The sequence below is a fragment of the Mastigoproctus giganteus genome, chromosome 3 (assembly GCF_048544385.1).
Source record: "Mastigoproctus giganteus isolate SK-2022 chromosome 3, ASM4854438v1, whole genome shotgun sequence".
NCBI lineage: Eukaryota > Metazoa > Arthropoda > Arachnida > Uropygi > Thelyphonidae > Mastigoproctus > Mastigoproctus giganteus.
This window is the reverse complement of record NC_143577.1, coordinates 190,877,882-190,904,383: the sequence shown is the minus strand read 5'-3', so window position 1 is coordinate 190,904,383 and position 26,502 is coordinate 190,877,882. Positions and strand designations below refer to the sequence as shown.

The 26,502-nt window shown below is 38.9% G+C and overlaps 1 protein-coding gene across 1 annotated transcript; it reads left to right on the top strand.

The window, feature by feature from the left end:
- The first annotated feature begins 3,391 nt into the window (after positions 1 to 3,391).
- On the top strand, positions 3,392 to 26,172 carry LOC150088520 (vitamin D 25-hydroxylase-like). The gene is made up of 7 exons (XM_090370211.1): positions 3,392 to 3,487; positions 4,861 to 5,162; positions 7,805 to 7,911; positions 9,206 to 9,461; positions 14,337 to 14,524; positions 25,809 to 25,966; positions 26,065 to 26,172. The coding sequence occupies exons 1-7, from the start codon at positions 3,392 to 3,394 to the stop codon at positions 26,170 to 26,172; spliced, it is 1,215 nt and encodes a 404-aa protein (XP_090226337.1).
- The last annotated feature ends 330 nt before the right edge of the window (positions 26,173 to 26,502 follow it).

Genomic DNA, 26,502 nt, shown 5'->3' with positions numbered 1-26,502 from the left:
TTTCTATCCATAGAATGTCTTTGAACGAACAGCATCTACTGCTTTTAAGTACTCTTGGCATTTGGGATCTCTGAAGGAGTGGGTGCAGTTTTTCTTTCGCTTCTTACAGTTTGGACATTCAGCTAGTTTCTCCTTATTTGGGCAATCTATAAAGTTGTGACCGATTAGACCACAGTGCCCACATGTTTGTGCTTCTTGATGACATGATCTTATTGAGTGGCCATATCCCAGGCATTTATAGCACCTGGGAACTATAGTATAATCCTTAACCGTGTGAGATGTCCACCCTAGATAAATTCTACGAGCAGACAATAGAATCTTGCGAATCGTTCCAGTGACTTCTAAAATCCAATTTATGTTGGACTTATTAGGTTTTGGCTTTGTTGGAAATCGAGGCTTAATTTGCTCTTTTACATCCTCAAGTGTAAAATCATAATCTTTTAAATTTTTCTCATAGATATCTTCTATTATATCCTCAATCTTGGAGTCTTTGTGAACATCATAAATCGCAATAGTTGGGCTCAACTTTCTGGGCAATTCAGGTTTTAACCCACACTCTTGTAATTTGACACAGTTTTTGATCTTTTCAAGATCTTGAGGGGTCGCAGTTTCAATTAATACCCCGTTTGCCCGAATTTTCCGCATATATTTAACCTTGACATCCTTTATGTCTTGTTCAATGAGATGTTGGCGCTTCTTCCTGATAGATCTCATAATCTCCTCCGGCTCGGTGATGGTCCAATCTGTCATGACGAAGGAGTACGCTAGTACTGGGATTGCATAAGCTTTTATGACTATGACCATCTATCCGCCATTCAGTTTTGATTTTAGCAGGCTTCTCAGTCTCTGATGGTATTTCTCAGTGAGGCTGTCATTGATATTCTTGTGTTCTAACTAGTGAGCCTACATCATCCCCAGTTATTTGTATGTCTCTCTCCCTCTATCATTGTTTCTATCTCCTCATCAGTCTTCAGCTTGCCTGCAAGACATGCAATCCATGTGTCTTGCATTTGTCTAGAATAATTTGCATCCTGATATCAGTGCTAAACTCGACAGTGATCCAGAGTAGTTGTTGTAGTTGATTCTTGGTTGCGGCATAGAATTTGATGTCGTCCATGTACATCAGGTGAGAGAGGGTGTATAGGTTCTTCCTCCGTTCTTTTAGGGGATATATGTACTTGCTATTATTGAGCATGGCGGATAGTGGGTTGAGTGCTAGACAGAACCATAGTGGGTTCAGGGCATCTCCCTGGGAGATTCTTCTTCTAATGGGTATTATATATGTTCTTCTGGTCACGTTAGATTCAGAAATCTAACGTGATTTCAGAAATCACGTTAGATTAAGAAATATAATAAATATTATATAGTAAATAAATATAAAAATATTATGAAGTGACTCCAAGGAAAGAGACTAAAGGAACTAAGAGACTAAAACTTGCCTGACGTGTAATGTTAATGATGTGTAACAAAGAATGATGATGTCTGAGGAATGGCGGTGTTCGTGCTGCTGTATATCAGACAATCAATAATTAATGATATTAATGTATATCTCTTACCATGTCACCTTGACAATATGTGGCATCACTACCACTCTTGGACAGGATTGGGCCCTGCAAGAGATGGATTAGATTTATTTGTTTCATTTTAATCTTATTCTACTATGTTTTATCTCATTTTATTTTATTTTTTTATTTTGTTTTACTCTGTTTTGTTATATTTTACTTTATCTTAACCTTATTCTATTTATTTTATTTTACTTTATTTTACTTTACTTTAATTATAATATTTAATTACTAAGAGGAAACAAAACTAAAGGTGTGCCCTGGTAACTCTGAGGGGACCTTCCCTGATGCGTTACCCGGTCACACAGGATCAAATTAACGGGACACCAGAAGTCCAAAGAATCAACCACAGGACCGGACCAGTCCGCGTTCCCATAAGAAAAAGTAGACCCTGGCTGCCTCCACGTGGCTAGGGATGGGAGTGAGGGGCTGTAACACAAACCTGCCACAGCCCCCTACTGCTAAATGCCAGGTGCCGGCAAACACACAACGCAAACATAACACTAATGCACACCTAATTACACATTTCATCTATCAGATGCAAAAGTTTTTTTTTTTTTTTTTTCCAAAATTCAAAACTTAAAAATTTAAAATTTAAAATTTAAATTCTTTAAACTTTTTTTTTTTTTTTTGTTGTGTGTGCAATATATATATTTCTTATATTTAGATGCTCTTTTAAATTTCTTTTCTAAGCCGGCAACTTGGCGAAAAGCCTAACAAACGGCAGATATAGGGGAAACCCTGGAAGCCGCCAATAACTTACAAATACACTTGTATGTACACTTGTATGTTCTTCTGGTCATATGTCCTCGACCTTGATAGTATTCCTCCATTTAGCCATGGTTTCCCTTGGGAAGTGTGTTCAGGTCGGGTTGTCTCTGAAGATCTTTAGTGTCTCTATCAGCCAGTTATGGGACACAGAGTCGAAGGCCTTGCGGTAGTCGAGATAGGTCGTGTACTGGCTGCGGTTATTATTGTGGGCTTGCTCCATAACTGCAGCTTCAATGGTTAATTGTTTCACGCATCATCTGCTTACATCTCTTCTGCTGTTCGGTCATGGCATTCTGGCTCTCCAAGGGTCTGATGGATCCGTGGAGAGCCAGAACAACATTATTATTGTTATTATTATTAATATTAGTAGTAGTGATAGTGGAAAATAACACAAGGAAGCGAGCTTATATTGCACCTGCCAAAAAGCTACCCAACTCGTTTGTCTATTGACTTTAACAATTTGTCTAATTCGTTCTTAAATTTATTCAAACTACTCATTTTCACGACACCAGAAGGTAGTTTGTTCAATATATCAATTACTCTCTTTCGCTAAAAGCAAATTTTCATAATCTATCCTTGTGCTATCCTTTTTCAATTAAAGTTTATATCCCCTTATGTGTGTTATCGGAGAAAGAGTAAGGAGACTGTTAGAATTTATATACTCAATCCATTTAATGCCCTGAACACTTCAACCATTCTTCATTCTTCTCAAATGTCCTCCAACACTGTACTGTTATTGGAGATGTTTGAATATCATGTGTGTACAAAAGTATACATCAGTTTGTTCCCGCATTAAGCCTATAAAGCGCCTCTCTATTTACTTAGACAATAGCTCTTACAGAATTATACTGTAAAATTTCGCAGTCTCATTAGTTATAAAGTGTGGGAATATCTTCACAAGCCAATATGGAAAACTTTCTATAGTCACAAACCAGCAGGTATATGTTTTCGAAACCGGCTTCTGCAGCGGCAGTTAATCTTGACAAATTTTTCGTTTAAAAGACGACTTTTGTCAAGATTAACTGAAAATTAATGCGGAAGTTTTCTCCTCTTTTAAAATGTTCATAACACAGCCAAAAGTTTGTTATGAAAGCCGCAAACTGCTGGTTATCGCAACATCTATGGCAATAGCACCAGTGGAAATTCACTATTTGGTATTGCTATAATTCACGTAGATACCATTATTTATTTTGCAATCTAGTACAAATTTGTATGTATATCGAAGAGTTGATTGCAAATCGTAAATCATTAAAATACATCGTGCAGCACGTCTCCTTGAAAAGCACTATAATTTCGAACTAAGTTGCGATCTGTGTAATCCAGCAAACGTATAATATTAATCAAATTCATATATGGTAATTTTATTATAGGAGAAAGTAACATCCTGCAATATCAAACAGTTACACTCAGTTCATGCTACTATGAACAACCATGCCTATAAAATTTATACAGATGGTTCCAAAACTGACAAAATGGTAGGTGCTGCTGCAGTTTTTCCTTCATGTATGACTTCAGCCACACTACCATAGCTTGCAGGGTCTTCACAGCTGAATTATATGCCATTAATTTGGCGCTTAGTAAGATTATTGAGCTTTCCATCTCACCTGCCATAATTTACACCGACTCAGTGCTGTCTTTGCCATAAGGAAGAGTTCTCATATTCTCATCCCATCTTGAAACAGATTCATTCCTAGCTATTCTGCTGCAGGGTATCCAATCAGTCAATCAGTTTCTACTGGATTCCTGGCCATTCTGGCATTCCTGGAAATGAAAGTGCTGACTTCGCCGCTAAACATCCTCAACCCGCTCTCTCACAACATCCTCAGGATCCTTACACTGACTAAGTCTGTCATTCGTAAGGAGTTATACTATAAATGGTCACAGATCTGGAAAGGTAACATCAACAATAAACTTTACCAGATAAAAGAAGCTAGAGTCGGAAGCTAGAGAGCTGTGGCTCTCTAGCTTCCGACGAAACACACGAGAAGAAGTGGTATTGTCAAGGCTCAGAATTGGACAAACTCACCACATCCATATCTTCCTGCTATTGGAAGAAAACCCACCTCAGTGTTCATCCTGTCAGATGTAACTTACGGTCCGTCATTTTTGGTTGAGTGTGCCTTACATTCAACCATTCGATAAAACACTTTCCCATCACTCTTAACGTTGAACATCTCATCTATTAGGAAATGAAGCCAATATACAAGAACTTTTCCTGTATTTAAAACATATTGGCCTGTACAGGAACATATAATTTCACATCTCTAACGATATGTTGCCTGTAAATAAACTGTGAACAGAATTTGGCCTCAATAGCCCTTGTGTCGTTAATCCCTGACCTGGGTGTTTTTTCTCTCTCCCTGACCTGGGTGTGGTCGGATTCCTCTTAGTCAATGAACCTTTCAAGGATAGCTTTTTTTCATTAAGTGTATTAAGTTTTTGAAAGTTGTATTTCTTTTTTAAAATATTCTTTATCTTTGGATCTTTTTGATGTATACTTATCTGAGTTAATTAAAACATTTTGCAGGAGGAAATACAACTATTCATTAAGACAATCGATGATACTAAAGGTAAACCATTTGATTTTGAGGAATCTCTTCATAAAACTATTGTTAATATTGTCTGGTACGGAATATGTGCAGAAAGATGGAGTTACACAGATCCCAAAAGGATACTACTGGATGAAACTGTTGCTGCATTTGGTAAACTGGCTTTTCAGGGAGGAGCTTATGCTTTTATACCAGGCATATTCAAGCTTTCAAAGCTGTTCGGATTCGGGATATTTCACAAATATAATCCAATTCTGGTGCAATTCAATGAAAAACTTAGGTAAGTAAGACCAAGAGCATTTATCGTTTTCATCTTAAGTAATGTTAAAAATGAGCAACTTATTTAATAGTATACGGGCCGAGCGAAGCTCGATTCGTTGTAGCTATATATATATATGAAGGTGATTTAGAAAGTACTGCCTCTAACTGCACAACTTTGGAAGTAACTGAAATAAAAAGGAAAGAAAATAAAACATACTTGTAGATAGAAAAAAAAGTTATCTTTAATTTTATGTATCATTTTACTACAGAAGCTCTCCTTAACCAGACACATTTCCAGAGCTAAACAAGCATTTGAATGACATGATGTAAAATTCAGTCGAGAGACAAACCATCTCTTTTTTGTGTCCAGAAAAACAGGCAAATCGACCAGTGAACACACGCAATTTACAGACATAATACACATGGGTATATAGCATGGGTATATATGCAAGAAATTACTGGGATCACCGTAATATAATAGGTTTTATTATTATTTTTTTATTGCCTTCACTACGGCGTTCTTTCCGAACAGAGACTCATCTATCTTCTGCTGGTTTGGCTCCTTTGCAGACTGTATCCTCTTCCTCAGCTGCTGTGGTTCTTACAGATGTTTCTCTATGTTAAATATGTTTGCTCATTTTTCATAGAATCCTCCTACTTCAGCATCTGGTTTACCACTTGTCGAAGATATGCTACAGATGACAAACACCACCTCATGCATTTGTTGTTTGTAATTTTATCTGTCCCATACCAACCTTAATTTGAGGTTCCTTCTGCTTTAAGAACCCTGTATTCTAGCACACCTTGGAGATGTCTCTCCTAGTATTTCTCTTTGCCTTCACCTTATCTTCCATTCTTATGGTCCCTATCTTCACCTCCAGATGTGGGCTGCCTACAGTCTCGCTCTACAAGAGCATACGCTACCCTGAAATAGTCCTTACCAATGATCCTGCTCAGGTGCCCTTTGCCATGGATGGATGCTGGGAAAGTGTCTACCTGATGATCACGCTTCCCAGAAACTAAAACATAAATTGAGCAATACCCACAACAGAACAATTCTATAACCAAATAACTCACGCTATGCACACGGATTGCCACACTATTACTCTGCAGATTTGTAGGGAACCACTAGAAACAAATTACAGATATATATATATATATATATATATATATATATATATGTATACTTACAACTTTGTTCAACACTCCAAGCTGAACATTCTGACTTTTACTAGTTTTCACAGACTGTTAGAAGTAGGAATCATGTGTAGATCTACTGATGTCTTTAAAGACACTATTAATCCCTATATGTGGCATATATTCTGCAAAACTGCATTCTGAAGTTTTGGATCATATAAGAACAGAACAATATCAAGGTTTATTACACACTACCCCACCATTAATATCCGAACACGAGCATATTTACAAATAACATTTAATTACAGAGAAAACTAATAATGGTGCAGAAACCGTTAACCTTTCTAGGAGCTTCTAGCCTTCGTGAAACTCTCTACACTAGTTTTTTTGTAAATGTCCTCAAATATTTTCTACCACTTAGCCTTCAAATTGGAAAACAGTTCAGCTCTGCTTTGGCACAGTCTCAGAGGTCTCTATAGGATTACAGTCAGGGTGGTAGGCTGACCAGTCAAACTTTTCGATATTCATTTCCTCAAACCAGTCCATCACAACGCAAGAATTATGACATGGCTTATTGTCCGGCTATGCAGGACTAGGCCTTCCCCGTCGAGCTACCACAATGTATTTAAAGAATTGTTGTCGATGGGGGTTAGACAGACCACGTCATTCATAGTTTTGTCCAAATCAACTAATGGTCCATGAAAAAATCAATACTATCATGGTGCTCCGCCAAATTCCATTTTTAGGACAATCAGCCACCCCAGTGACGACTGTCAGAGTTGTAGATCATGTACTCTGACTTCGAATTTTCGATTGGTTTTCGGTCCAACAACGACCCGCCTTATGACAAGAAGCTAGAGTGCGTCTGGCATTAGTCGAGTGGTTAATGACTCGTATACAATTGCACAATCGTGGAAACCCATATAATGCAGCGTCCTACTGACTTTACTGGCGCTAACATGTATCTTAATATTCTCGCAGAAGGATTGTGTGTTCTGTGACTACGTCGACCTGCATTCCCATTCCGATTGGGTGATTTTTTTGTAGGGCTCTCCTGTCTTGTTCCATCAGCATCGAAGGTTTTCTGGGTCGTTCCTTGACGGTTTGAGCACAAGTCTATTTTCATTGGAAGATCACATACCTGTCCTGCTCCACACCGGGTAGAAAAGGCTGAGTCGGAATCCCATCATTGGCGAGAGTGCTTTTATAGGCTTTTTTCACCAGTGACTTCTTAGGTGATCCTAATATCACATTTTGTTTCTTTTTTAATGACAACTGTTCTGCTTGCGATGGTGTACTAAGAATGTAGTTTTGTAAGAATCACGTATGGCTACCAAAATCAGAAATAATCGGAATTACATTTTGAGTTGCGTGAAGTTTAAATAAACTAATATTTCGCTCTGTTCCTCTACTATTTCTATTTTAAAACATGAGCCATTAAATCCACAAATAATAGCACATCGACAATACAAGAAAGTCTTATTAAATTATAAAGTAGCATGCTTTCTCTTATTCTTCTTTTAGAGAAAAAATTGAGTGTTTCAAGCGAAATTCAGATGCCGGAAGCGAAAAATTCCTTAAAAACATTATTCAACAGTTACAAAAGAGAGATGTTGACGATGCAAATAAAGGTGAGCCTTTAAATTAAGTTTGTGTGTAAAATTTAGATTTATATACATTTTGATGGAAACGTTGATATCGATCAGATGATATCATCGGGGGCTGCAAGGCCCGAGGACGTTCGCTCATTTACGTAGAATGAATAAAACTTCTAAATTTTTCTCTCCTTTTATCCTCTTTTCAAACCTTTGCTAATAATTTTAGTTTTTGAGAATTAAATTTTAATAGGAGAAAAGCTTCTAGTGTTGCGATTTGCCATTTAGCGTTAGTTCATAAATTTGGCCTCAACTTTATTATTGTTTACCACAGCGCTAGTTGCGATAGACCAATATAAAGATATATTAGAAGTATTATCAAAAATTTCAACATAACACAGTTAATTCCAATGAACTAGGATTGGTTTATCAGTCAGGTCTGCGATGCACTGATTTGTTTAATGTCGAAATGCAGTGACTCCTCTGCCTTGTGGCCTTCTTACGAGATGGGGCTAAGTGGTCGTTCTATTTTATTTCTGTTCACACTGTTGGTCACGTTGTTGTGATTGGTTTCATCTCCGTTTTGCAGTGGAATGTTACGTAATTAGGACCTGGCCCATCAAAGGAACCCACCAAAATCAAGGATTTTTTTAAAAAAAATATTTAGAGCAAAAATATTCCAGAGTATATTTTGAAGCCCGGCTTGAAACTAATTAGACGTTTGTGGAAAAGCTGGATGATGAATGAATCCTTTTATTAATACCAGTCGCTTGCATTTGATGCTGCGGTGCAGGTATTTCAAAGTTTCAGCACACACCATTCCAAGTTGATGTTGGCATCTGGTCATTCAGAACCTAAAAACAATAGACCGTGGTAATCGCAGGAAATGTGTCCTGCAGAAATCTGAGATCGATATTTTTTTGCTTTTGGAGACTTCGGATGCTTCCGTTGCAAATTGAAACTACGATAGCGATTTTTGAGTTACAACCTTCACCAAACAACATTCTGTTATGAATTTCTTGTAGTTCTTGAATTCAGGAAATGAGAACTTGAATTACTGGACGTAATACATTTTGTATGACTGTCCATATGAAATGGCATGCGAAAAATTGCACGCACAACTAAGAGAGAGTAAAACGGAACGAAATGGATTTCAATATATCTAGAAGTTCTAGTTTACGAGCGCGTGCGTCCATTTCCCCTACCCTGTTGAGAACTGCCACGCGTTGAGCATATGATAATACTTATTTTTGAATTGTACGACCCATGTTTATAACTATTTTGCGTTGCAGTCGATGTAATCAAATAATAACACTTATTTTAATTTCAGAACTGTCTACTGCCCGAAGTGCACGAGTTTTTTTATTAGGAGCAACAGAAACAACAATCTCGTCAGTTTCTTGGGCTACTCTTCTTCTATCAACTTTTCCTGACATACAAAATCGGATAGCGGAAGAAATAAGAAATTTTGCAGGCATGAATACGACAATTACTTTGGCAGATCGTAAGCATCTACCCTACACACAAGCATTCTTGATGGAAGCTCAGAGATTCATAACTATAGCACCACTTGGGGCGTTTAGATAGTAAGTAACTTTTGAATACATTAAACTAATCAAGCTGTTTTATTGTGCAGTCCCTATAAGAACACCATCATGAATGCTATATAAGAAGACTCCTTTTAGTATGAGGAACTAAATTTAAACCCAATGCGACATTAATTTTTATTTTAATTTTTCTGTCTGATAATGCAGCTAATCAGAGAAGCCGTATCATTGCACATTGCTCGAAAAAATTAACAGAACCAAATGTTTTTCATGAAATTTATGTTGTGAACAGTGCTCAGAAGGCGAATAGTTGATATTAGAGGCATTCTGGCATGCAAATTCCGAGTATCCAGTAAAAATCGATCCACCATCTTACAGAGCGGCACATTATTCAAACTCTAAAAACATGGTTGCGACCACAGCACTTCATTCGGGTTTTTTGGCTTGGTCAATGGGTTAGCAACACCTCCATTAGTCAAGATGGCAAGTCACCGTCGTTTGGATTATTCTTTCAGATGGCAGGCAGTCGCAGATGGGGTGACACTTTGGCTTAACGTGTCACGCAGTCTTGTCTCGGCACTATGGAAACAGTTTCAGGAGAGAGGAACCATTACAAGAAGAGCTTTGAGGGTGCGTCCGAGGACTACCTCAATCAGAACAGACCGATATGTGGCTGTAACAGCAAGACGGAACTCCACGATGTTCTGTCATCAACTACCTCTTGAGGGTGCTGTGGCCATAGTAAAAACATTTCCAACCGGACTGTGTTAAGAAGGCTCAATTGAAATGGACTCTACGCAAGGAAGCCAATGGTTTGTATCTCATTAACAATGAATCAGAGTTAGGTAGAATTACAAATAAATTCGTTCCTCGTATTTCGGAATATAATAAACAGATGAACTGGTTTAATCCTGTTCTTAATGTTACGTTTCTGTAGTGCGTTTAGGGCTTATGCCTCAGGTTGCGAGAGAGTCTAGACTATGTATAAGTTAAGTGCAAATGAATAATTAATACACAGCAAATTCTAAATTAGCAAAATATCTGCAAAGGCGGCATCGTTTAAAGTTATATCTCATATCTCACTCGTTTTGAATACCTTCACAATGAGTTGCCATGAAATTGCACTACTTCGAATAAGTAATGCTTCACCTAAAGGAGAAGACTATTGTTACTTATTCTCAGTGGATACCACCACCCAGATGGCACCGTTTCAAGGCTATTTTGTATATGTGTGGGATAATAACTCGTCTATCCACTTGTCCCTATTAGATTTATAAAAGCAAAAAGGTAGAGGGAAAGTAATAGTAGGAGTGGAAGAGGAAAAGAAACGGTGTAGAAGAATGAAAGGGACAGTAACTCCTTCAACTCACATCACTCAAACACTCATAAACTACTCGAATAGGCAACGCTTCCCCAGTGGAGAAGGCTGTTGTTATCTATTCTTGGAAACTCCGGACATCATCAGGCTCCCCTAGGTGCCGTTTCAGGGCTTTTTGGCCCTTCTTCGGTGGGTGGGTAGGTACCCAAGTGATGCAATGATGGCAAAACAGTTGTGAAGTATAACTCCACAATATGAGAGATGCCTGATGGTGTATGATGTATTACGACTATAGTGTTTTGTCGTCATTGCATCACTTGGGTACCTACCCACCCACCGACCGAAGAAGGGTCAAATAGCCCTGAAACGGTACCGTCTGGGTGGTGGTATCCACTGAGAATAAGTAACAATAGTCTTCTCCTTTAGATTAAGCTTTACTTATTCGAAGTAGTGCAATATCATGGCAACTCGTTGTGAAGGTATTCACAATATGAGATATAACTGAAAACGATGCAGCCTTTGCAAATATTTTGCTAATTTAGAATAGGCTGTGTATTAATGATGCATTTGCACTTAACTTATACATATGTTACGTTTCTGTTAACAGGATAAGGGAACTTTAACAGCAAGTTTTTCTCTTTTAGTTTGGTTAACTCTCCTCTCTGTTATCGCGGTTCTCCTGAGACTGTGGAGCATCTGTTGTTTGACTGTAACATATATTTGCATATTAGACGTGAGCTGTAAATCCTAACTGGAATATTTAATTCGTTCAATTGGACTCGGTTCTTAGAGAATAAGGATAATTTTTGACTTTATCTGAATATGCAGATAAGCTGTTTAACAGAAGAAAATCTATAATGAATAGATATATACCTTGAAGTGACTAACACAATTGCGGTGCATTACTTTATTAGTATGTATTTGGATTCTAAGATTAATAGATAATTAATATCGAGATAATTGTGAAAAACTAAGTTGCTGAAGTTTATTCACTGTCACGCGATTTACTTCATAGGGAAACATGGAGACCATGATCGAATCAAATTTCACAGAATCGTGTGTCGTAGAAATAATGTTTTACTTACACATCGCCACGTAATATAACTTCAACTTACCAAGTTCAAGCCCAATTCGCAATTAAGCTGTAATCATATAATTATACTGTTGAATATTCGCAATTAAGCTGTAATCATATAATTATACTGTTGAATATTGACTTAAAGCTGATATTATTTAGTTAATTAATGAGAATTCGAGCGAACAACAAAAAGACGCCGACATTGTGGCTACACACCCATCATGGTCAAAAATGAAATCTGCACTGCGCGCTTTACAGTGACTTTGATTCGTTTCACCTATAAAAAATTTATATTGGCAAGTTGCCAATGGTCCTGTTAATAAAAATATTTATTGCGTTGCACCGTTCTTCACAAAATTTCATATAACTCCGTTCACTGTATATCTAGATTTAAATAGCTGGAGGTACTGCAGTGCCTATGGACGAGCCGCCCGTGATCTGTACTCGTTCTAGTTTCTGCATCTTCTGGAGAATCCTTTTTCCGACCCTTAGTCAGAGCCAAGTCCATAAGTGTCTGGCGGCTTTGGCATGCACATTGTATAATCGTGAGGAACCGTCCTTAGAACAGAATGTATGTTGGGGTACTCTACTTTAAGCTTCGATTTCCCAGAAAAACCAAACATTTTGGTCGTTCAAAAGTAGTAATCGTTTATGTGGTTTCAAGGTTCCCGCCGGAACAGAAAAAGGCATCGAGTTATGGCTACCTTTAAGCCAGACTTTTAATGCCCTTGAATATGACATTAACTACAGGAAATCTTTGGAGCCCATATTTTCCATCCAAAATGGAGTTCATAGGCTTTTCTCACAAGTTGTGACAGTAGCTTCGGCTGCGATTTTAATACCATTTCTCCGCAAATGTAGCAAGAGCTTTGTTTTATTTCTGCAAGAACAGGACATATTTCATGCACGATTGAGGTACGCACATCTAAGAACAAATTAAGAAATTGTAGAATTTTATTTCTAATTAAAATACAGTTTACGATTTACGCTTATGCACACAACACTTGTTCACCACTCGCTCTCCGAAACATACACTTTTTGAAATACGAAAACTCTTTCTTGGTGCGAAACCCACTGGTATATATGATATATACCAGTGGGTTTCTCGTATGCCAGTAGAGAAGTTTCTAAAATTCTCATAAAGTTTCTAGAGAACTCCAGCAAAAGTTCTAGAACCTTCCACAAACGTTGCGACCTTCCCGAATGTAACAATATTCTAGAACGTTCCGGAATATTCTCGAATGTTGTACGAGGGGGGTATCAAAATGTTCGTACCCTTACCTAGAAATAATAGCCCTAGAAAGGTGAAACTTCTCAAAAACTTTAATCCTTTTCTGTGTACTCTCCGTGTATAGTAACACATTTCTTCCATCTATGGAACAGGTGTTTAATACCTTGATCATAGAAGTCTGCACTTTTGCTTGAAACCACGATTCCACTTCATTGATGACTTCCTGAAACGAATCAAATGGCGTCCGCGCAATGGTTTCTTCATTTCTCGAAACAAGAAGAAGTCTGACAGTGCTACGTCAAGACAATAGGGTGGATGTGGAACTAGTTCGAAGCCGCACTGGGAAACAAAGTTGGTGGTGCAACTGTTTCTGCAAAGGCGTCAACAATCTTGGAATCCATCGTATGAAGACCTTAGACATGTGCAGATGATCACGTAAAATTCTGTGGGCAGACCCTTAACTAATTTCCACTGCATTTGCAATGAAATGAATTGTACGTCTGTCACTCAGCACCAGCTGCTCAACCTTTGCAACCGTCTCACTGTCTGTGGATGTTGATGGCCTTCCTTCTCTTGGCTCGTCAAAGACACTTGTACAACCGCAATGGAACTCCCGTTTTCACTTTTTCACAGTATGATAGGATGGACAATGCTGCCTATACACAACTTTCATTTATTCGTCAATTTCCTGAGCTTTTTTGCCCTGCAAATGCAGGAACTTGATTACTACTCGATACTCTACTTTGTCAACCATAGTGCCCTTCCTCAGATTCCGGGCTCCACCCCTGGGATACGATCATCTACGAGAATGAAATTTCACATGTTAGTTGTTGAATATGTAGAAAACTTATGTTAAAATCGACAACTTCCTACTGATGTTTTATCTAGGTCAGGATACGAACCATTTGATACCCCCTCGCTCCCGAATGCTCTAGATATCTCTCGAATGTTCCATAAAAAAGAAATAGATAAACTAGATGGTAAAGATGATTAAACCAACTACAGATCTTGGTTTTCTTTCATTAAACTACGATATTTGAAAAATAAGGTTGATACACCCTTTAGCACATATCTGTGCTTTTGTACATATTCCTTACGAGAATCTGTTTAAATTATTTCAGGAAGGAAATTGTTTCCGACCAGTGTAATCTGTAGCTTATATGTTGTTTTAATGAATTGATTATCAAATAAATGACTTTTGGTAATATTCTGCCCTGGATTTCCCGTATTTAGACCATAAGGCATAAATCAGAAAAATCTCAATCTGTTCTTTTATTATTTTTTCAGCACAGCAAGTGATGTTACAGTTGGGGGGTTTGACATTCCCAAAGGCTCAACTGTAATAATGAATATATGGCAAATACATCACGACCCCAAATACTGGGACAGACCCGACGAATTTATACCAGACAGATTTCTCACTGAAGATGGAAAAGGAATAATAACACCTCCAGCATATATGCCTTTTGTTATAGGTAAGCTATATTTCCATTCCTTTAGCGGTGTGGTTTCCAAACATAGAACTGCAGATCGGAAAAAGTCCAAAGAAATTTTCTGTGACCGTTGCATCTTATTATTTTTACCCAATGTGTTTAAAATCTAATCGCACCTAATATTTTGAATTTATTTTTTTTTGTTTTCTCAAGAACAGAAACCAAACGAAATTGTCACTCAGAGAATCTAAATTATGAAGGGAACGTCTCTTGAGACATAAGATATTCTCTTGATGAATGGTGTAAGATCCTCTGTTGTAGAAGTGCATCAGTGATGGAAAAAAGACATTACTGATGTTGCTCGTACAAGATACAAAAAAAAAAAAACCAAACTAATACATTATGATCACCCGGTTATTTCATGTACCCATGTGTATTTCATATTATTTGATGTACCCAGTCTGCAAAACTGCATGTCTTCTCTGGTCGACTAGCCTGTTTTGTTGGAGAAAAAACCTCAGATTCTAGGGAAGAAACCTTGCTATATACGCCAGAGTACGACTAACTCGGCGACGGAGTGAAAGAAAAAAGCCCATAAAAGTTCCTCGCGTCATCGACGGGATTCGAAGGGGCCTTTTCCACCCGGTGTGGGGATGACGATACCACTGTGCTACCGCGCAGACTCCTACAAGATACATATATGTGTAGTATGTATATTATCTTCTATATAATATTCGTGTGTAGATACACCATAGACAACTCTTAAGAAACTACAAAGTAGTTATTGTCATTGTAGTTTTTGTAGTTTCTTAAGAGTTGTCTATGGTGTATCTAAACACCCATATTATATAGATATTAAACTCTTAATGTATTATGCCTTGTGCATTTAGTTATTTTAAATATTATCTTCTGTACAGCGGCTTTGGAACAATAGTTCAACTACACCACTGTGCTCTGTCTTGATATAAGACTCTGTAGAACGGTCATAAATGTGTATAGTGTTCTGTTTGTGTAGTCTGTGTGTGTGGTTCCATAAAAAGAGCCCCAAAATGTCTGCAGAGAAGTCCACCTACGGAGGACTTCTCTGCAGATATTTTTATATATAGTGCGAATGGTGATCATATGCTGCTTCAAGTAGCTTTTGAAACAGTTGTATAGATTGAGGAGGATATGGACGGCATGGTGACTCTGAAGATACTATCCTACCACAAACGTTCCAGCAAAGTCTACAGAAACGTCAAGCGGTTTTGATTTTGAACATAGTATGTCCATTGTGCTAGATCCTTTTCTCAAGCTGCATTGGCCGGGCAATAGTTGTCATAGTCGTTTGTGATTCGCAGAAGTAGAAGAATCTGGCAAAATAAACTCAGTATTCTAACCCGAACAGTGTGTAGGTGTTGTGTATTGTGAAGTCAGATCACTTTTCCACCGGAAGGGGGCAGCCACCACGTGGGTAAATGAAACCCGGCGCTTATCCCTGGCACGTAAAGCCAGGCCTGGATATAATAAATCTGTCAGTGCAATCCAGCACTATAATCCCGCACACATCAGCAGTAATGCAAGGCTGGTGGGTGCCAGAAATACGGCTCCAAGGCTGCCCAGACCTGGGAGCCAGCCAAAAAAAAAATATAAATAAATAATAATAATAATAAATAAATAAAAGAAAATAATAAAAAAAGAAACCTCAGTATAGCTATCAAACAAACTTTAAACATCAATTATGACATATATTAAAGACAATGAGTCGTAAAAATAGCCTTAAGTAATGCTAACGGTCAATGAAGACAATCGCCTTCTTTTCATGAACACCAATCTGACAAACTGTAAAGACATGAATTTAAGAACTGATTGTAAACAAACATTCACAACCTCTTTCCAAATTTGGAATTACCTCCTTCAAATTTTGTCTATATTCTTCACACAAGGAACAACATACAACACATGGTCCCAAGAATCAATCAAAGTACATCTGCGATATGGCTGATCTGCCAAACCAAATTTAAACAGTTTGAAGTTCAGGGATCCATGACCCATTACTAAATAGGTTTCCATTGATAAATAAAACCCCTTGTTCAGTTTATTATCAATATTAAATAAAACATCAGGTAAAAATAGTCTAGTTACTTCACCTGTGGTACTTGAATTCCAACGTACTTGCCATAAGTCAAGTAATCTCTTAAATATATTACTCTTTTTATTTTTAATATCTCCAGTACAATCATAAGATAAACCCATAAATGATATTTGTCTACCTTTCCTTATAAAATAACAAAAAGACCGAAATACAACGTACAGATCCAAGGGCAAAGACCCGGCAATAACCTGCATAGCATTGGTAGATATCGTTTTACAAACTCTTAATATTGTCACTAACATAACTCTTTGAAGGGAAATTACTTTTTTACAAAACTTGACATTTCTATGCGTTTATACCAGATAGATGCAGCATAAGTAGCAATAGGTAAAAGATAGCTTTATAATATACACTGAGAACTCGCTTGCCAAGCCCCCAATCCGACCTAGTAATACGAATTACAGAGGCAGTAAACGTTTTTACCTTGGAACTTAAGTAATCCAAGTGTGCAAAAACTATAATTTGTCAACTAAAATTACACCTAAATACTTCACTCTAGAAACAAAAGGTATCTGTTTATTGTGAATTAGCAATCGCGGCGGTCTATCATAATTGAACTTCCCCTTCATTAGCATCATGACTATTTTATTTTCAGAAATTTTGACCTTATGAAAAGAAGCCCATGTTTCAAGGTTATTCACTATAACTTGAAATCTGTCTTCTAGAACCTTTCTCGATTTTCCAACCGTGCAAACCACTAAATCGTCTGTATAAGCCACTTTGTGGCAGTGAGCTATGTGTCTGATCAACCACTGATTAAGAACCAGATTCCAGAACACAGGCCCTAGAACTGATCCTTGTGGGCAACCCCTGTTAAAAACTGAGTAATTTTCTTTTACCATAATTTTCCTTTCCCAAGATAACTTCTGATCGATTTGTACAGCAAATTAGGACATCGAAGCTGTCTTAGTGAGCATAGAACACTCTCGTACCAAACGTGTCGAAAGCTCCCTCAAAATCGATGAAGAGAACTTACTTCTCAGTCGATTGTTGACAAAAAGTAATAAAATCATGCATGGCATCCTCAGCAGACAGCTTTTTTTTAAAACTATATTGATGTTTAAAAAGTACATTATGTTCATTAAATAAAGAATTCAACCTTAACAACAGTAATCTCTCAAACAATTTTCCAAGATTTGCCAAGAGTGAAATCGACCTATATGCTCTATGATTGGTTACTGGTTTATCAGGCTTATGTAATAATTTTAATAATGCCGTCTTCTATTCCCCGGGAAATACTCCTTCCAACAGACATTTATTATACCTACAAAGCACAATTTTAGGAAACATCTCAACAAACTTCAAAATACAGTTATTTTCTACTAAATCTATTCCCGGCGTTTTATTAATCTTGGCGCAGACAGCTAAAAGCTCACTTTCTTTAAATAAATCCATATTATCTGGACCTAAATAAGACCTTAACCTCCCATAATCTACTTGGTTCATAGTTATCGGAAGAAAAAGTATCATCCTGCTGGCAAAATTCCTGTATATCATTGACACAACTCCATGAGCTCTCCTGGCAGCCTGTCTGCACGACTCAGAGAAGTTCATTTGTGACTGCACAATTACTCCCAGGTTCTTTTTCATTCTTCACTACCCTGAGTATAGCATCACACAGTTGATACGTTACTCTGGGGTTACTTCTACCCATTTGCAGTACTTTGCATTTGTCAATGTTAAACTTCAGTTGCCACTTCTCAGCCCATCTGCCCAAATTATCCAGATCCTGTTGTAGCAGCATACTGTCATTTACTGTTATTAACAATCCTCCCAACCTTTGTATCATCTGAAAACTTTGGAATTAAACTTGATACACACTGAATATCATTGATAAATATAGAAAACAACAGTGGGCCCAACGCCGAATCTTCTGGGATTATTTGTGGCATCCGTCGAAATTAGCGCTTGGGAGTAGTCTGTACCCTTGGGTGTACCCATGTTCAATGAGAGACACAACAAACTGCGTCTTGCATGAGTACCTCAGGACCAACACTGGACCACCAACATTTGGAAATCTGTCGCCTGATCTGATGACTCCCGTTTTCGACTCTATCATGCTGCTAGGAGTGTTCATATTTGAATAAAGCAATATCAGGCCATGCATTGTTTGTGAGTCACAGTACTCTGTTAAGGCCTGAGATTTCAAAAAGTGTATGGACTTTGTTTTGTAGTGTCGTGGTATGTTGTATCTCTGACCATTTAGCCGTTGGGCCCCTATTAGGATCCACCGTTACCACCCTTTGTGACGAGGTGGCAGGACAGGTACCCAGTCGATTTTTATTCAGTGCTCTGGCAGGCCCTGCCACCTACGTTCTGGAGATTTCAGTAACACGGCTTAAAAAAAACAAAAAAAAAAAAAAAAACAGGGGATATACGCTACTAGTTAATTTTAGTTGTGCCGAATAGGATCTGAGAGAGATTAGGTTGACAGTTTAGACGTTTATTTATTTATTTTTTTTATTTTTTTTTTTATGTGAACCCCAAACACGAGAGGTATTAGAACCTATAGTACTTAGTACCGTGCTTGGGTTGGAGATTGAGAAGAGGAAAGAAGATATTTGTTCACATTGGACTTGAACTTCTGTAGATTATAATTTTCAGGAAATACGTACGAGTGAAGGTTGTTCGAGAAAACGGCAGTTGAATGAATAAACGAGGAAGATGAAAAGTTGGTTCTGTGGGTTTGAAGTTGGACAGTAAATGGATGTTGGCTGGTGGCGACACGTGTTCAGACTGTTTTGAAAGAGAAAGCGGGAATTATAGAAGCTAATTCAGAAGAACAGTGCCCATGGAAGTATCTGTAGAAGAGGCATGCAGCAGAAACAGTGCGTCTATGAGACAGCGAGTGGAGAGACTCTGTTAGAGATAAATCATTAATTAACCTAACTGCCCTCTTCTGAATGGAATCAAGAAGCCTGAGAGAGGTTTTGGGGGCGCCACCCCAGATGTGGGAACAATATTCCAAGGCAGGGCGGATTTGCGATTTATACAGAGTGAGCAGCTGTTTGGAAGAAAAGTAACGCCGAGAGCGAAAGAGAAAACCAAGTTTTTTAGATGCAGAGGAAGCAATATTTGTAATGTGCTTGTGCCAAGAGAGATTAGAAGTCAGTGTAATCCCCAAAAGAGATATATCCTTTTGCCTAGAAATTGGAGTGTCACTAAAGATAAGCATAGGAGCAGAAGAATCCTTTTTGCGAGATATAAGACAAGACTGAGTTTTAGAAGGGTTGAAATCAACTAAGTTGTCTTTGCCCCACTGGAGAATTACCTGATGATCGGCATTTAAGGAATTGGTAGCAGATTTTCGAGAGGTTGAAGCTGATTGAGCAGGACAAGGTTTCTCAAAATGGAAAGTTGAATGCAATGTGCTATCATCGGCAAAACTATGGATAGGATTTCCAGTCAATGGAAGAAGGTCATTGATATACAAGAGGAAAAGAATGGGGGAAAGAATTGAACCTTGGGGGAAACAGGCATTAGTGGAGAAGTTAGAAGACAGAGAGCCATCAACCATCACCCTCATTGAGCGATCAGAGAGAAAACTGGATAACCAATTACTAAAAACAGTTGGCAAACCATAAGATGGAAGCTTGTTTAGAAGACCTTTATGCCAAACACGATCAAAAGCCTTTGAGATGTCAAGAGCAACTACTTGTGTTTCACCGAACCTTTCCATTGAATTAGTCCATAAATGGGTAACATAAGCGAGAATATCACCAGTGGATCGACACTGACGGAATCCATACTGGTGATCGTTGATCAGACGGAAGGTTTCTAGGTAATTTAAGAGTTGGCGGTTAATTGATTTCTCCATTACTTTAGAAAGAGTAGAAGTAATTGCAATGGGACGATAATTGGATGGGAGGGATTTGTCACCCTTTTTAGGAACTGGCTGGATATGAGCAAATTTCCAAGCAGAAGGAAAAACACCTTTGGAACAAGAAAGTGAAAAAAGGCGGCAAAGAATAGGAGTAAGTTCAGGAGCACAGGTTTTGAGAACAAGTGGAGAAATACCATCAGGACCTGGAGCTTTCTTAGCATCGAGATTCATCAAAATCCTTCTGATATCCTTTTGACGGAAGACCACAGGAGGCATTGAATGGAGTGTGTTGGGAATGGTGGGAGGTGTTTTACCAAGATCATTAATACATGAGCTGGAAGAAAAATGGGATGCTAGCAGGTCAGCTTTATCCTTGGCTGAAGTGACAACAGAACCATCTGGTTTGGACGGAGGTGGGAGCAGAGATGGGCAAAAGTTGCGGCCAATAGCTTTGGCAAGAGACCAGAATGCTCGGCTACCATTAGGGCAAGAAGCAAGTTTTCTACTCTTAGCCTGTTCAAACTCTAGTTTGGACTGATTACTGCTTTACAATTGTTGCGAGCTTTGGTGTAGGCAGAAAATGAAACTGAAGAATTAGAAACAAGCCAATTACGATATGCAACATTCTTCTCTTGGACAGCCTTAGCACATTTATTGGAAAACCAAGGTTTAGATAAAGGACGAGATTTTAAAGTGGAGTGTGGGATAAAGGATTCCATTCCTGCAAGAATGATTTCACTGACACGATCTGAGCAAACGTTGACATCAGAACTTTTGAAACAGTAATCAGACCAAGGAAAAGAAGAAAAGAAGTCTCGCAGGTCATCCCATTTTGCATTCTTTTAATGCCAAACAACACGAGGTTGGGAATAGCCATGAGATAAAGGTTCCATTGGAGAAGAGACAATCACCAAGTTGTGATCTGAAGTGCCTAAAGGAGCTCTCACTTCGACCGTGTACTTAGAAGGGTTGTTTGTGAGAAAAAGATCAAGCGTATTGGCTGTATGATTAGGATTGTCCGGTATTCTTGTAGGTAAATGAACAATCTGTGCTAGGTCATTAGTAATTGCAAAAGCCTCAGCATCTCGACCTGCTGGGTCGGTTTGACTAGAAAACGGAAGCCAGCTGGGGTTGTGAACATTAAAATCACCAAGGAAAATTACCTCACTGTTAGGAGAGTTGGACTGGAGAAAGTCAAGTTGCAACGAGAGGAAGTCAAAGAGCTCCAAGTGATTAGTCGAATTGGGAGAACGGTAGAGACAACAGATGAATTTGACACAATGAGGTAGAGAGATTTTAAGCCAGAGAAGATCAAAGAGAGGAGATTCCAAATTGCCAAGTCTCTGACAGGGAATATCAGAACGGACATATGCACAAGTACCACCTTTGAGGCTAACTTATTTAAGTTAGTTAAGTGGAGTTGAGGCTTGCGCTGGCAGTATAGTGCTGCTGGTATAGCATAGCGGTTCTCATAACTTCGAGATCCAGGAGAGGTGCACCTGCCACGACCTGGAGGGCGAGTTTACTTACCGTGCGGCAGGCACAGGTGATAACAAGAGGACAGATGTGTGGATGGTATCAAGCGTTCTTCTGTTGACGGCAGTTGTGGCTTTTTGGTACCAGATTGGTGAGCATACGGGATTATGGGAAGAAGGTGGTTTTATATAAAGGGAAAGGTTGCGCTTTTGAGTCTCCAGTCCCTCCTGGTAACTAAAGCAACGAAGGCTCAGTCATTCCTTATTTTATTTCTTATATATTTCAAGTGGGGATGAAATGAGAGGATGGAGTCCAGAATGACGCAGAGATATCTAAACTGAGTGTTAATTTTAAGAGTTTTATTTCGTATCTTGATCTGTGGTGGTTTTTGGGGTTGTGATCTTTCTTTCTGGAGCATTGAGCAGAACTTGTTCGTAGGGATCTGTAGGCAGTGGATCAAGGCCCATTCCTGTAATAATGTCAAGGCCGGAATTTTGATTGCTTCCAATTAGGGCCCTCGAGTCCGCAGTTATCGTCAAAACAAGGTTGTCCGCGAAGGCCTGTGAGCGAACGGGCTTCTCCCAAGTCCATAGCAAAGATTTTGGGCCAAAACCATGTTCCACAGGTGTGGTCCCCCAGTACAGATCCCTGGGGGCAGCCCCTGCAGACTGGTGTATTTAATTTCTTGTATGCTGAGTTAACTTCTATTCTTCTTCCGGACAGATATGTTTTCATTATGTTGTACAGATTCATTGGTATAGACACTTTCCCGAGTCTGGCGAGAACGCTTTGCCAGCATATGGTATCAAACACTCCAGCAAAATCAATTGAGATGATTAGGAAGTAGTTCTTTTCACACGCCACAGCGGCGTCCAGGAGGGTCTTAAGCGCATCAATGGTCAAGGTTCCAGGCTTAAAACCAAACTGGTTCGGGCTTGAGAGTCCAGTCACATCATAGTGGTGTTGAATTCTTTTATGTAGCATCCTCTCTAGAAGCTTGCTGGTCGCAGTAAGCAGGGCAATTGGCCGGCATGACTCTAGTTTCTCTTGGGGTTTCGTTGGAATTTTTATAATCATCTTTACGTTGCTACCTTCCAGTCATCTAGGAAGGTGTCTGCGGAGATACATGTATTGAACAGTTGTAATAATAGTTGCGGTGCAGTTTCGACTGTTTTCTTTACGATTTCTGGAACCAGAAATCGTAAAGAAAACGTAAAATCTGGTTACGATGTCTGGATCGAGTCCTGAACACTTTGTTTCTAATTTCTGCGGCTGCTGCTTGGAGTTCTTCAACAGGAACGGGCCCCTCCAATTGCTCCATAAAGTATTCCTCATTAGATAGGGAAAACTGTTGCTGCTGCAGTGTGTAGGGCTGACTGGTTTGTGGAAAATTGTATTCAGTATAGTTTCTATTGATTCGTCCCACCGACCGGGCTAGCCAGGTGGGTAAAGTTCCTCCCTGGCAACCCAAACGTAAGTGTAAGTGTGTTTAGGGTCAAGCGGCACCAGGGGTTTCCCCCATCTCCGTGTAGTTTACATTCTGGTGTGTTACAGTACGCTGTAATGCCAGAAATTTAAAAGTGTGTGTGTCTTGGATCGTTTAATGTCATGTACCGTTGTTCTTCCGGTCGTTTAGATGAAGGTTGCCCCACTTACGCCCCGTGAGGCAGATCAGGAACCCAGTAGCTTATATGCACTCTGGCAGGTCCTGCCACCTAGTTTCCTGAGATTTCGGTGGCTAGGACCTTAAAAAAAACGGGGGCACTTAAGTTTAGAAAAGCCAGGAGAGGTTAATATGGATCAGTTTTCAGTTTAGAAATCGTTAATTTTGATTAGTTATGTGGGGTTTACATTGGCGTATTAGTCAGAGTAGGGGGAAGAGACTGAAGACTGGGGGGAAAGACAGAAGTATGGGGTCGATAGGGAAGGCAACCCCAGGTGGTCAGTAAGGCATGCCCATGCCTCACCAGGCAAAATATATGGGGTAGGAGGGGAGGGGAGGGAGGAAACAGGAAGACCATCTCCTCCTCCCCCCCTGCCAGGGATAGGAAAAAAGGTACCAGGCAAGGGAGCTGGTAGAGATCGCCATTTGACTACATTGCAGTGAGGCTATATCAGTCGTAGTGTAGTCATAAGATCATGTCCGGTAGTAGAGTCCCTCGTGGGATAGTGTCCCGTCCAAGTTGAATGTCTTTGTTTTTGGATCTCTATCTTCATTCACTATATTTGTTAGTTTCACTTAGGTCTCATATTTGTTGGTACACAGGCAGGGTTTCTTGGTAGACAGCTAGTAGCTTCCACATAATTTTCATTCCGGGGTGTGTCCTAAAGGATGTTTTGATTTGTTATCTGGCTGGTCGTCTTTCACTCCTGGTGTATTGCATATAGTGTTCTCCTTCTTGAGAAGAGTTCTTGGGCGAAGTTGTCAGGGCTCTGTATTCCTCCTCTGAATCCAGTAGGTGAAACTCTTGCCCTCTGGGGAGGTATCTTATACTCGTGGTTAGAATGCACCTGAGATCCTCGTATTGCGGACAGTCGTACATGAGGTGTTCCCAGGTTTCGATCTCTCCACATGTACAGCACGGGTCCTCTACAAGGGCGAAGCCTATTAATTTTCCGTTAAAGGAGCCGTGTCCAGTTAGCAAGTATATTGTTTGAAACCCCGGAAAGAACCAAGTAGGCGATTTTGGATAGATTTTTTTTAAGTTGCGGTAAGAACTTGTGCCCACCTGTCCTGCTACATCTGCAGCAGGTGAGACTGAAGCTGGACAACCCAAAGGTCGCGGGTTCGAATCCCGCCTCTGGCTTGGATCAGAATAACACCCAAAAACTTTGGGAGGTGCATTATGGCCACAGAAGCCGATGCGCCAACAACTAACAAAAAAAAAAATAAATAAAATAAAATTGACTCGTCCCACGTTATGGTCAATGTACCCTGCGGCGTTAGCGTTGTTGTGATGACTTCGCCTCTGGGGAGCTTGTTAACTGTGATTTTGTACACTACTAGAGTTGGTGATGTTATATTTTTGTGGCATGGCCTTGTCCTCTGATCACCGTTAATCAATGGCTCGATGGGAATGCTGACCTTTCTATCTTCGCCGACCAAGTACATGGTTTATGGCAGTGTATCCAGACATCTTCGACGTCTATCAACAAAACAACGTGCCATGTCACAAGGTCCGGTAGGTTACTAACTGATTTTAGGAATATGACAATGAATTCTCCGTGGCCTCCCATGGCCGCCCAACTCATCCAATCTCAACTCAGTTGTGTGACCTGCTGGAAAAGTACGTTCGATACTGTTAACAATGAAATAATGTGTAGGCATTACTGGAAAAAGCATCCCCACGAGCTATTAGCTATACGTAGCTAATGCAAAGCCAACTCAGTGTAATTTTTAAAGGCAAAAAACGAAAGAGCCTCACAACTCGAAAATTTCACGAAAACACGTATTATGACTATGAGATTAATAGAGGTAGGCCATGTTCATGGCCTGCACGCATTCTCCATTCAAATTAACAGGATTAAATGGTGAGACCTATCAAAAATATCCTGTATTCAATAAAATATCTACTAAACGTTCTACGCAGTATCAAAAAAATAGGAGGGAATATTGACAAAAGTATATGAGTGAGCATTTATTGGATACCTAAGAAGCGAGGTTATTATTGTTTATGATAATGAATCATTAATAATAAATCCCTATATGTCCAATTATATCTGTAATATGAAGGTAAAAATGCTATGAAATAGAGACACGAATAGATTTTGAATTTATTTGTTCATATTTTTTACAAACAAATTAGCTACCTCCTGATTGGAAGTAGTAATGGAATATTTCATTGAAACTCAAGTTTAAAATGCATTTTCATTAAACAATTTTCATATTTCAGGTAAACGGAAATGCCCTGGGGAAATGTTTGCCAAAGCGACCATATTTTGTTTCGTGACTTCCCTCGTACAGAAGTACGAAATGAGAATGCCTGAGAATGTTACTGGAAATTTTACTGAAGCTGTAATGGAGCTAACTTATAAACCACAATCATGCAAAGTTTGTTTTCATCCCAGAAAATGGTAAATTGATAATTTCAGAGAAGTAGTGTTTCAAATCTATAGAATTTACAGTTTTAATAATCCTGTTCTAATTAGATTTTACCTGATGCAGGAAAGGAATCGTTAGATTTGAAATGTTGCCAAAGCATGACGCCTCCAAAGATTGAAGATTCCCTTTTGTTCACCATCCTAAACTGTTTTTGATTTTCCATCCCTTCTGGAACAAATACCTTTCACTATATCCCGTTTGAATTCTTATTTAAAAAAAAATCAACTGCTCACTGCCTGTCTCGTATTCAAAATTTATTTTCTGGCCCCCTGTTTCATTTCCTTTAGATGTTAAATAATCCCAACATTGATTATACGCTTAACGAATCTATTTATAAGAAATTGTTTTTTATTCTATTTAGGAGTATTAATTCTAACCTTGTATATAGTTTACTACAAGTAACTGCTTTGTATTAATTCTGTATAATGCTCATCTTTCTCACCATTGACCAAGGTCTGCGTACCCTTCTGATGAGAAATACGTAA

What these genes read in the sequence shown, in the direction of transcription:
- LOC150088520 (XM_090370211.1), top strand. Translation starts at nt 3,392, where the DNA reads ATGTTCATAACACAGCCAAAAGTTTGTTATGAAAGCCGCAAACTGCTG. An exon ending in CAGTGGAAATTCACTATTTG is followed by an intron (nt 3,488 to 4,860) that starts GTATTGCTATAA and finishes AACATTTTGCAG; the next exon opens with GAGGAAATACAACTATTCAT. An exon ending in CAATTCAATGAAAAACTTAG is followed by an intron (nt 5,163 to 7,804) that starts GTAAGTAAGACC and finishes TTCTTCTTTTAG; the next exon opens with AGAAAAAATTGAGTGTTTCA.